The sequence below is a fragment of the Delphinus delphis genome, chromosome 10, assembly GCF_949987515.2.
Source record: "Delphinus delphis chromosome 10, mDelDel1.2, whole genome shotgun sequence".
Classification (NCBI taxonomy): domain Eukaryota; kingdom Metazoa; phylum Chordata; class Mammalia; order Artiodactyla; family Delphinidae; genus Delphinus; species Delphinus delphis.
Window position 1 is genome coordinate 96,908,739 of NC_082692.2, and position 12,453 is coordinate 96,921,191.

The 12,453-nt window shown below is 44.2% G+C and overlaps 1 protein-coding gene across 2 annotated transcripts; it reads right to left on the reverse strand.

Moving 5' to 3' along the window:
• Positions 1-3,946: 3,946 nt before the first annotated feature.
• CIDEC (cell death inducing DFFA like effector c) lies at positions 3,947-12,241 on the reverse strand. Of its 2 annotated transcripts, XM_060023023.1 has the most exons (6): positions 12,221-12,241; positions 11,891-11,968; positions 10,599-10,752; positions 7,556-7,714; positions 7,284-7,471; positions 3,947-4,504 (listed from the first exon to the last, which is right to left on the reverse strand). In XM_060023023.1, the coding sequence occupies exons 1-6, from the start codon at positions 12,223-12,225 to the stop codon at positions 4,342-4,344; spliced, it is 747 nt and encodes a 248-aa protein (XP_059879006.1). In that variant the 5' UTR covers positions 12,226-12,241; the 3' UTR covers positions 3,947-4,341. The 2 variants fall into 2 exon arrangements, with proteins under 2 accessions (XP_059879006.1, XP_059879007.1); XM_060023024.1 differs by lacking the exon at positions 10,599-10,752 and having other exon boundaries at positions 12,221-12,238.
• Between the last annotated feature and the right edge of the window lie 212 nt (positions 12,242-12,453).

Here is a 12,453-nt window from a genome sequence, read left to right on the forward strand (position 1 = left end):
GCTTCTACTGCCGGGGGTGTGGGTTCGATCCCTGGTTGGGGAACTAAGATCCTGCATGCTGCATGGTGCGGCCAAAAAAAAAAAACTAAGCCAGATATAAAAGACTATGGTTCATAAAAATTTTTTTAAATAATGAAAATAAGTAGAAATAAAATTTTTAAAAGACTGTGTGATTTTAGTTACATGACATTTTAGAAAAGTCGGTGGTTGACAAGGGCTGGAGTGGTTGAGGGAATGAGAATCGACTAGAAAGGGGAAGAAGGGAAATTTTTGGTGTACTGGAACTAGTGGTTACATATCTGTATAAATTTGCCAAACCTTATTGAGCTATATACCTTAAAAGGGTAGATTTTATTGTATGTAAATTATACCTCAGTAAACTTAATTGGTTTTAATTCAAAGGTTTAAATAGTCAATTTAAAAAGATATATATATATATTTACTTATTTGGTCTTGCTGGGTCTTAGTTGCAGCATGCAGGATTTTTACTTGCAGCATGTGGGATCCAGTTCCCTGACCAGGGATCTAACCCGGGCCCCCTGCATTGGGAACGTGGAGTCTTAACCTCTGGACCAACCAGGGAAGTCCCAAAAGTCAATTTTTAAATGTGCACACATTCAGACAGGACTGGCAAGAAATTTAGCAAGAATGCAAGTAATTTTATCTTGTTTTGGGCTTGGACATTACTGTGCTGTGTCCTAAGGCCCCACGGTATTTTGGAACCTCTCTTCTGAAAGGTGCGTTCATAATTTGCAGCTTGAGCAAAGATGGAGAGGCGGAGGCCGAGGGGCAGGACACAGCCTACCTTACCGACAGCAGACTTCACCGCTGGCCACGCTTGGCCCCAGGAAGGGCCATTCCCCCACTTGGACTGGCCCCTGGCCCTGCCAAGGCTTGAGCTCCCTTGCTCTTTGGAATTTTCCCTCCACACGCCCCAGCCTCAGCAAAGCCTGCCCTCTCCTGTTCACTGCCCACAGCTGGTGTGACTCCATTAATCTCCAAGCTTCCAGAAGAAAAGGAAGAAACCTAATTATCCCTAGGCTGGGAGGGCTCAGTGCCAAGAGACAGTGATCAGCCACTCAAGACTCACATGTGAAACTCAGACTATCAGGAGGAAGGCAAGTTGGGACAGATTCCAAGTTTCAATCACCCTAGCCCGACTCAGTGTATGACTAACTTCACTAGAAGAGCAGGTAGGCCACAGCCTCAGCAAGAGTTGAATGGGAATAGCTTCTGTGTTGACGTAAACATCATGCCTTCATACCAGAAGGCCTACCCCATGGACCCAGGACAGCACTGAGCCAGGCCTCCAACCATAGCTGCAAGAGCAGGAAAGCCCAGAATGGAAATGTTCCTTGCTAGCTCTGGCAGCTCCTTCCACACATGGCTGTAGGGTATGGGTCAGCTGCCAGAAATAACCCTCCGGACTTTAACTTTGGTAACATAGGCCTTTGTCTTAGTATTTAATAAACCCAAGTAGCCTTTATAATTAGTCAGAAATGACACATATTTGAATCTGAGAGGCACAGACCAAAGTACAGTCTCCTACAAACCTAGCCTTTCATGCTTGTCTTGTTTGAGTTGCTTGATGTTGAAAAACGCCAGCTCACACTGATGAACTAATACTTTGTGGCTACCTAACGGCTCATTTCGAAATCCTAAGATTAAGAGTTCTGAACACGAAAGGAGGGCTGTCTAGCAAGCTAGGGAAGGCTTCGGAGGAGAGTTGCATTACAGCTTGACTAGTACTTTCCCACCTACACACTTAAAAGGTTGTACTAAAATGTGACATTGAGAAACTGGAAGAGTGCCTTAATCCCATAATCCCTATTAAAGCCCGTCTTTTTTTTTTTTTAAATTGAGGTATAGTTGATTTACAGTGTTGTGTTAGTTTCTGGTGTACAGCAAAGTGATTCAGTTATACATATATATATATTCTTTTTCAGATTCTTTTCCATTGTAGGTTATTACAAGATATTGAATATAGTTCCCTGCGCTATACAGTAGGACCTTGTTTACTTTTTTTTTTTTTTTTTCTTTACGGTACGCGGGCCTCTCACTGCTGTGGCCTCTCCCGTTGCGGAGCACAGTCTCCGGACGCGCAGGCCCAGCGACCATGGCTCACGGGCCCAGCCGCTCCGCGGCATGTGGGATCCTCCCGTACCGGGGCACGAACCCGTGTCCCCTGCATCGGCAGGCAGACTCTCAACCACTGCGCCACCAGGGAAGCCCCCCCGCTATTTTATATATAGTATTGTGTATCTGTTAATCCCAAGCTCCTAATTTGTCCCCCTCTCCGCCTTCCCCTTCAGTAACCATAAGTTTGTTTTCTATGTCTGTGGGTCTGTTTCTGTTTTCTAAATAAGTTCATTTATATCATGTTTTTAGATTCCACATAGAAGTGATATCATATGATATTTGTCTTTCTCTGTCTGACTTGCTTCACTTTTTATGATCATCTCTAGGTCCATCCATGTTGCTGCAAATGGCATTATTTCATTCTTTTTTATGGCTGAGTACTAGTCCATTGTATATATGTACCACATCTTCTTCGCCCATTCATCTGTTGATGGACACTTAAGTTGCTTCCATATCTTGGCTATTGTAAGTAGTGCTGCTATGAGCATTGGGGGGCACATTTCTTTTTGAATTAGAGTTTTTGTCTTTTCCAGATATATGGCCAGAAGTGGGATTGCTGGATCATATAGCAGCTTTATTTTTAGTTTTTTAGGGACCCCCATACTGTTCTCCATAGTGACTGCACAATTTCCATTCCCACCAACAATGTAGGAGGGTTCCTTTTTCTCCACACCCTCTCTAGCATTTATTATTTGTAGACTTTTTGATGCTGGCCATTCTGACTGGTGTGACGTGATACCTCATTGTAGTTTTGATTTGCACTTCTCTAATAATTAGCAATGTTGAGCATCTTTTCATGTGCCTACTGGCCATCTATATGTCTTCTTTGGAGAGATGTCTATTTAGGTCTTCTGCCCATTTTTTGATTGGGTTGTTTGCTTTTTTTGATATTGAGCTATATAAGCTGTTTTTATATTTTGGAAATTAAGCCCTTGTCAGTTGCATCTTTTGCAAATATTTTCTCCCACTCTGGAGGTTGTCTTTTCATTTTGCTTATGGTTTCCTTTGCTGTGCAAAAGCTTTTGAGTTTATTTAGGTTGCATTTGTTTATTTTTGCTTTTATTTCCATTATTCTAGGAGACAGATCCAAAATAAATATTGCTGCGATTTATGTCAAAGAATGTTCTGCCTCTGTTCTCCTCTAGGAGTTTTATAGTATCCAGTCTTACATTTAGGTCTTTAATTCATTTTGAGTTTACTTTCGTATATGGTAGTAGAGAATGTTCTAATTTCATTCTTTTACATGGAGCTGTCCAGTTTTCCCAGCACCACTTATTGAAGAGACTGTCTTTTCTCCATTGTATATTCTTACCCGCTTTGTCGAAGATTAATTGACTGTAGGTATGGGTTTATTTCTGGGCTCTCTATTTCCTTCCATTGATCCATATGTCTATTTCTGTGCCAATACCATGCTGTTTTGATTACTGTAGCTTTGTAGTATTGTCTGAAGTCTGGGAGGGTTATGCCTCCAGCTTTGTTCTTTTTCCTCAGGATTGCTTTGGCAATTCTGGGTCTTTTGTGTTCCCAAAGTCCTTCTGGTAGGCAAACTTATTTTGGAAATTGTCATTTATCATATTCATTACATGATCTGCTCAAGCCTCAGATTAAGCAGACATTAGTTTCAGAATTAATTGTAATTTTTCTTGTTGTTTGTTTTTTTGGTAGAAAAAGTGCTGTTTCCTATAACCCCACATTATGGAGAATGGTTTGACAACAGAGTTCTCTCTTCCCTTAGACCTTACCAACTTTCCAGATAGAACCCCACCCTCACCTCGCAAAGAACAGAAGCAAAGAAAATGTATCAGCATAAATAATTTATTGCGAACTCTCTAGTATCATACACGAGTGGGTTGACAATTCACTCAGAAGCATTTGGGACAGGAGACCAGGAGGTAGGCAGTGTAATGAAAGTGTAGCACGTGAAGACAGGTTGCTGAGGGGCAGCCTTCCTGCCATAGCCTGCTGGTGACCAGTCTTGGCCCGCGAAGCTACCTGGGGCAGGAAGGAGCCGGGCCAGGCCAAGAGCCCTCAGTTCTCCTTTGGCCAGCCCAGCCCAGGTTTCCGGCCCTTCCCCCTGCTTCATCATTCACCTTCCTGTGGGGCTGAGGGAGGTGTTGGGAAGGTAAGAAGCTCTCTAGCTGCCAGGCTTGTGGGTGCTACCAGCTGAGCATGGGGTCCCCGGTCTAGTCCTTGGCTGGGCTTTCATTGCAGTATCTTCAGAAAGGTCGGGATGAGGGATGGGGCTTTGCTCTTGGAGGGCTGCCCTCCCTCTGTGGCATCCAGGAGCTGCTGCAGGTAACAGGAGGTGCTGAGCAGCACGTGGCCTGTGGCCTGCGTGCTGAAGAGGGCCCAGCGGAGAGCTTCTCTGGGTGGGATGAGAAGGCACTAGGGTCAAAACACAAAGAAAGCCCCTTCCTCCTCCCCCTAAATGCCTGCTCCCCCACGCTGCGTTCATAACTTCATAAACTGTAGAGTGACGTGCAAACAGAACAGATGCTGCTCTCCCTCAGCAAATGGGACAGGGTCTACAGTGTTACCTGCAATCGTACCTTAACTGAGACGTCCACAACCTCCCTCTTCTCGTGCAAAATTCAAGCTCATTTAACAAGGCCTTTTATTTTTCTAATGCTACTTTGGGCCAGCCAGACTGATCACATGACTGTCACATGACTCTGCCCTTCACAACCTCTGTTCTAAACAGAAGTGTTTCCAAGTCATTTGTAGTCTAGCTAATTTTCAGAGTGCTGGACGTGAAGATCTCCATGTCTGGTGTTGCAGTGTACTGAGGACAGAACTCCAGTCAGACAGGCCTGAGTTCTAATTCAGTTTCATTAGCTGTGGCAACCTTGGCAAACTTCTATAGCTCTGAGCTTCGGCACCCTCATCTGTAAAGTGAGATCATACCATTTTGATCCCACACAGGGTTAGGAGGATGAAATAACATAAATCACTTAACACAGGACCTGATATGTAGAAGAGAAGGGGAAACGTAGGGTCAAGACTAGCTGGTTGAATGCTTGACTACTTTAACCAAATTCTTATCCAGATCTGTTTGAAAGAGATAGGTGAGGGTCACTAGGGGTGTCTAGTCCTAGGAGGGATCAGGGAGAAGAAAACAAAAGGAAAATAAATTCTTTCTGGCTGATATTAAAACTTGTCTTCTATTAACCTTCATTCAGTAAATGAACTTATGTTATGGCTGAGGTGGAGGGGGACAGGAAGACAATTAGAATCATAAACATCTGTATATGAAAATACTTAAAAAATTTAAAGGTGAAACCTGAGAAGTATACCCATTTCTCAAATTAGAGAACTGAGGCTTCAAACCAGCTGTCTGGACATGAATAGGAATGAAATTCTGACACATGCTACAATATGGATGAACTTTGAAAACATTATGCTAAGTAAAATAAACCAGACACAAAAAGGCAAGTATTGTATGATTACGCTTACATGAGTTGCCTAGAATAGGAAAATTAATGGAGACAGGAAGTAGGACAGAGGTTAGCAGGGCTGGGGGAAGGGGGTGTGGAGAGTTAGTGTTTAATGGGTACAGAGTTACAGTTTGGGATGATGAAAAAGTTCTGGAAATAGATTTACAAGTAACTGTTGCACAACACTGTGAATGTACTTAACGTCACTGAATTTTATACTTAAAAAAAAGTGGTTAAAATGGTAAATTTTATGGTATGTGTATTTTACCACCATTAAAGAAAAAACACTTGCTGACGCCACTAAGTCATTCCACTGATTCCAGCTTGCTGTTGTTTTTTGTTTTTCTTTTGGGACCAATATGCCTACTATGTTTAGGTCTGAGGGTCCCATTTCCCCTAGACGGACTGAGTTTAAAGGCTGAAACTTCTTGCTCTAGATTTTGCAATCTGCAAACTGCTGGCAGCAAGCCCAGATCAAGATGGGTATATGATCTGGTATAAGAGGAAAAGGGAACTTCTTGCCATAGAACGAGGCTCAAGCTGCCGCTGAGTGTTATCTGTGGCAGGCAGAACCACGCGGCCTCAGGTCCCTCATCTGCAGACTGGGAATGCAGAGAATAAACTCGGAAAGCCAAGAAGGTCTGGTGTGCTCTAGCTACGTACGTTCTGGCAGAACTCTGGAAGGAGTAGAATTTCTCAGAAACCCCTGAGAATGAGGATCATATGTATCTTCATTCCTTGTACAATTATTTGAATTATTGCTACGTACCAGCATTCACCAAGGTATTGGAGGCAACAGCAATTCTTGCCCTCATGGAGCTTGTTCTGACATCTTATTTATCTCTGTATCTCTAGCTCATAGCGTTGGGCCAGGACACAGAGAGTGCTCAGTAAACACTAAATGAAGCAACTGGGGAGGAGTAGCGTCTGTCAGAAGTAACTGGCAAGAGGCCAGTTCTGTGGTTTTCGACTACTTGGATGTCTCTGCCTCAGTGGCTACATCTGCCTAATGAGGTAAGAGTTCTCTAGAGCACCACTGGAATAGCTGAATTTGGAAACCACTACCATAACAGTACTTGTCTTATGATTAAACATATTCCCATGCTTCCTGTGATAGTTGATTGGACTTTCAAAAGTAAAGTAAAAAGTTTCTTTGAAAGTTCATTAGATGATACAAATGACTATTGTCCACAGACATACAAATTAATTCCGTTCTGTGGAAGGACAGTTATTTCATCCCTCCCACCCCCATGGAAAAATCCAATTTTGTATTTATAAATAGCTCAGCATTCTTGTTGGATCTATATATGGGTGGGATTTATGAACTGATTGTAACTTCTTGCTGGTTCTCTTACTAGTTGAGTTCAATAAAATCTTTGACACATGTTCATTTTTCAAAAGATTAGAAGACTACTTAGGAAAACTTACTACTTTAGGTGAAAAATAATTAGTTGTTATAGTGGAAGGTAATTAGAAAAGCTAAATGTATCCAGGTTCCACCAGCAGGAGTATATGTATCCCTTTGGCATATACTACAATAAACTAAAACATGAATTCAGCCATAAAGTCCTAGACAAATGCTAATTGTCATACTTTGTCAGCATCAACACCAGGCCCAGGCTCCGAGAAGCCTGAGGTGCATGGGAGAAGATAGCGCCTCTCCCATTGCAGTGTACCCAGCCTGTCCCCAGCTAACCCCAATTCACTCACTTCATGACGCGCCTGGCGCCGTAGCAGCGCAGATCATAGGAAAGGGAGTATGTGCCATAGAGAGTCGCCTTCACGTTCAGGCAACCAATGAAGTCCTGTGGGTTCACCTTGTACAGGTCGAAGGTTACTTGGGCCACATCAATCTTCTTGGCAGGCTTACGGGAGAGGGAGAGTTGGTACCTAGTGCCCTGCATCAAGACAAGCATGTGGTTGGCACCCCTCAAAGATTTCTTCTAAGCTCCCAGTACTCTCCCTGACAGGTGGGACGTCACCTGCTCTGATGGGGGCTGCCATTTCTGCCCCTTATGGAGGACCATGAGCACGGTGTCATCTGTCAGGGATTGGAAATACTCTTCTGTCTCTACAATTGTGCCATCTTCCTCCAGCACCAGGAAGAAAGGCTTGTCTGCCAGCATCAGGGTATCCTGGACCTGGAGAATAAGGTGAGTGATGCTTCTGCCATCACATGCAGCCACAGAGCTGGTATGGGGAAGACCCACATCACACACCTCAGCTGGCACACCTCAGACACACACGAGTGGGCCGGGACTTATGGGATGGGACTGGAACCCAGGGCCCTTGCTGTGGGATCACCATCCAAAGAACCTATATTATGGTATCCCTTGGTACCTGACTTCATGGTTAATATTCTAGAATAGTGCTGTCCAATAAAAATATAATGGGAGGGACTTCCCTGGTGGTCCAGTGGTAAAGAATCTGTCTTGCAATGCAGGGGAAGCAGGTTCGATCCCTGGTCAGGGAACTAAGATCCCACATGCCGCGGGGCAACTAAACCGGCATGCCACAACTACTGAGCTTGTGCACCTCAACTAGAGCCCGCGTGCTGCATACTGTAGAGCCCACACACCCTGGAGCCCGCGCGCCACAACTAGATAAGAGAAAACCCGCATGCCACAACTAGAGAGAAGCCCACGCGCCATGACGAAAGATCCCTTATGCCTCAACGAAGATCCCATGGGCCACAACTAAGACCCGACACAGCCAAAATAAATAAATAAATAAAAATAAAAAATAAATAAATCTTAAAAAATTATAACAGGAGTCACACATGTAACTTTTAATTGTGATATAATTTGCATGCCATAAAATTCACTCTTTTAAAGTCTACAATCCAGTGGTTTTTAGCATATTCACAAAGTTGTGCAACTACCACCACCGTATAATTTCAAAACATTTTCAACCCCATTTTTACCCCAAAGAGAAACCTAGCCCCATTAGCTGTCACTCCTCATTTCCTAGCCCTTGGCAACCTCTCCTCTTCTGTCCATCTCTGTGGATCTGTCTATGCTGGACATTTCATATAAGTGGAATCATACAATGTGTGGTCTTTTTAGACTGGCTTCTTTCACGAACATGTTTTCAAGGTTCTTCTATGTTGCAGCATGATTCTTTACTTTTTTATGGCTGAATAATATTCTACTAAATAAATATACCACATTTTTAATCCATTCTTCAATTGATGGACATGTGGGTTGTTTCTATTTTTTGAGTATTATGAATAATGCTGCTATGCACATTCATGTACAAATTTTTGTGTGACATGTCTTTTCAATTTTCCTGGCTATATACCTAGGATTGGAATTGCTGAGTCATATAATAACACTATGTTTACTCTTCTTAAGGAAATACCAAACTGTTTTCTGAAGCTGTTGCATGATTTTACATTCCCAACAGCAATTTCTCCACATCCTCACCAACACTTGTTTTAGTCTGTCTTTTATTTCAGCCATTCTAGCGGTATGAAGTGTTTTTGATTTGCATTTCCCTAATGACTAAGGGTGGTGAGCATCTTTTCATGTGTTATCAGCCATTTGTACATCTTCTTTGGAGAAATATCTACTCAGATTCTTTGCCCATTTTCAAAAGGATCATCTTTTTACTGAGTTTTAAGAGTTCTTTATATATTCTTGATACTAGACCCTTATCAGATATGTGATTTGCAAATATTTTCTCCCATTCTGTGGGTTATCTTTTCTTTTTTTTTGATCGTGTCCTTTGATGCACAAAAGTTTTTAATGTTGATAAAGTCCAACTTTTTTCCCTTTGGTTACTTGTGCTTTGGTGCCATATCTAAGAAACCAAGGTTATGAACACTTATACCTATGTTTTCTTCTAAGGGTTTTATAGTTTTAGCTCTACATTTAGGTCTTTGATCTATTTTGAATTAATTTTATATGTAATATGAGGGAGGGATCCAACTTCATTCTTTTGCATTTAGATAGCCCATTGTCTCAGGAATATTTGTTGAAAAGACTATTCTTTCTCCATTGAATAGTCTTGGCATCCTGTTAAAAATCAACTGAGCACAGATACGTGGATTCATTTTTGGACTCTCAGTTCTATTCAGTCGATTTGTATGTATTATGGGCTGAATGGTATCCCCCCCAAATTCATATGTTGAAGTCCTAATCCCAGTACCTCAGAGTGTGACTATATTTGGAGATAGAGTCTTTAAAAAAGTAATTACATTAAAATTAGGGCATTAGAGTGGGCCATAATCCACTATGACTTGTAAGAAGGAAAGGTGTCTTTATAAGAAGGAAGGATTAGGACAAGTTACTCCCAATCAAGTGTAGGGGGAGCATGGAAATGGGGAAGGGTGTCATTCTTGCCCAATGTTACTACCACCCACAAGAGCTGCGTGTCCTTGGTTTCCTCTCTGAAAGCTTACCTGATCAATAGTTTTTACTTTTTTTTTTTTTGACCGTGCCGAGGGACATGCGGGACCTTAGTTCCCTAACCAGGGATTGAACCTGTGCCTCCTGCATTGGAGCAGGAAGTCTTAACCACTGGACCACCAGGGAAGTCCCATCTAATCAATAGTTTGAAAAAGTCTTCCACAGCTGTTAACAAAGCTTTGCATGGAAGGCCAATGTAGGTGACAGATTGAAGGAGAATTGCCCTGCATGAAGGTAAGGGAAGGAGATAGGGAAGGGAATCTCTAAAATCTTACTCAATACTCCAACGTCTGGGCAATTCTACAAGTTTAAGTACTACTGGAAAAGGGAACCTAAGGGTCCCTCCAGTAAGAAAAATAGACTCCAAAAATACCACTGACCTATTGTTAGTATCAGATGGTAATGTACTGCCCTCCCCCTGTCAACAGACAGACAGGATTCCAGGTGGGCACTACAAGCCCACTGGAGCTGCCATTAGAAAGGAAATCTTTTCACCATCTAAGCCATGAACTCCATCCCTGCTGAACTCCTAGCTCATGATGCAGAGGCAGCTGTTGGGGCCAGCTCTCTGCCAAAGTCCCCGTGGTGGGCTGTGCAGAGGCAGGCCCATTCCTACCTTGAGGCAGAGGTCCTCAAGGCTGTGTGTCATGATGCCCTTCCGCACACTCCGGTCAGCATTGCTTACTCTGCAGGGCCGGGCCCTGGGGGCTTCCGGGCTGGACTGTGACAGCAGCTTCTGGGTCACCACCAAGGTGCTGACTGCCACGTACCTGGAGGCCATATGGAGCATCAGAATGAGCTGTCTGATGCCTCCCAGCCCTCAACACACAGCAGGGTAACTTACCTCCCAGTCCTCTAGGCTGAGCTCATCATATTTCTCCTCCCCTACCACCCACCAAACCTGTTCTAGAGAGTCTTCCTCAAAAGCCTGCTGGATTGGTGCATCTTTTTTAAAAAAAAAAAAATTATTTATTTATTTTGGCTGAGCCAGGTCTTAGTTGCAGCACGCGGGATCTTCGTAGTGGCATGCGGGATCTTTAGTTGCAGCATGTGGACTTCTTAGTTTTGGCATGTATGTGGCATCTAGTTCCCCGACCAGGTATCGAACCCGTGCCCCCTGCATTGGGAGTGCGGAGTGTTACTCACTGGGCCACCAGGGGAGTCCCTGGATCAGTGCATCTTAAACTTTAGTGGACACGTCACTCCCCTGGTGATCTTGTTAAAATGCAGGTTCTGATTCAGTAGGTCTGGGTGGGTTCTGAGATTTTATGTATGTAATGAGTTCCCAAGTGATATTGACACTGCTGGGTTTCAGACCATGACAAGTAGCCAGTCATAGAAGACTACCCCACATTTGCCCAATTACCACTTTCCTCTCTTAGCCTCATTCTTCTCACCTGTAATGTGAGATGAAGTGGCAAAGCTGAGGTCAATATAAGACAGTTTTGAACTCAGATACACGATGTAGAACAAAAGGTGTGCAGTGAACCTAGATTTTGGAGTCAGGCAGACCCAAGTTCAAATCCTGACTCCACTACCCATTTGCTAGGTGACTGAGAGAGCCCACCCTGTGCCTTGGTTTCCCCATCTGTTAATTTGGCATAATAATCCCCACTTCCCAAAGTTGTGGTGAGGTTTAAATGAGATCAGTAATGAAAGCATCAAGCAGTATCTACCTCTTTCTACTCAATGTGTGATATGGGGGACTGTGGGGGGAGAGACAGCAGCATTAATATCTCCTGGGGGCTTGTGGGAGGGGCAAATCTTGGGTCCCACTCCAGACCTCCTGAATCAGCACCTGCATTTGAATAAGACACCCAGGTGACTTATGTGCCCATCGAAGTTCAAGAAGGTCTGCCCTACAGCTCACAGTAGCTCCCCTTCCCTTCCATGCTTGGCTCTCCTCACCTGGAGAGGGACCTGGGGTAGAGAAAGCTGAGGGACTTCATGGCGTATTCCATCCTCGTCAGCTGGACAGTGTTGGGCCTGGGAAGGAAGCAGAGACAGCTCCTGAGGTGGGGATGGGAGGGTTCCCTCTCTCTTGTCTTTTGACACAGAGCAACCCCACCTCCATCCAGCAAGCCTCTCCTCTGGTCTCCCCTAGCAACTCACACACACACCTCCCCCAGCCCTTCCCCATCCCACCCATGTACGCCACCGTGAGCAAGCTGGAGACCCCCTTAGTGCCCAGGCTCAGCCCCCCTCAGCAGCCGCTCCTCCCTCCCCGGCACCACTCACTCCATGTTTCTCTGACCCTGGCTCTGGTCACACTGATCAGGGTTCACAAGTCGGGACTGAAGAGGCCCTGCCTGGTTAGTTCCTGTCCCTGGGGGCAGAGTCCACTTTACGCTGGCAGGAGGCGAGTCACAGCACCTTGCACTGCTGGGGACCTTCCCTCACCTGTTGTTCAGAGACCTCCCAGGCCAGGCAACCCAGTCTAAGCCTGCTCTCTCCAGTGGGTCCTTGAGCAA

Bases quoted from the DNA above. Each gene is read 5' to 3' on its own strand.
- CIDEC (XM_060023023.1), bottom strand. The intron at 7,472-7,555 runs GTGACGTCCCAC...GTCTTGATGCAG, and splicing joins GGCAGCCCCCATCAGAGCAG to GGCACTAGGTACCAACTCTC. The intron at 4,505-7,283 runs GTGAGTGAATTG...CATCCCACCCAG, and splicing joins GGCGCCAGGCGCGTCATGAA to AGAAGCTCTCCGCTGGGCCC.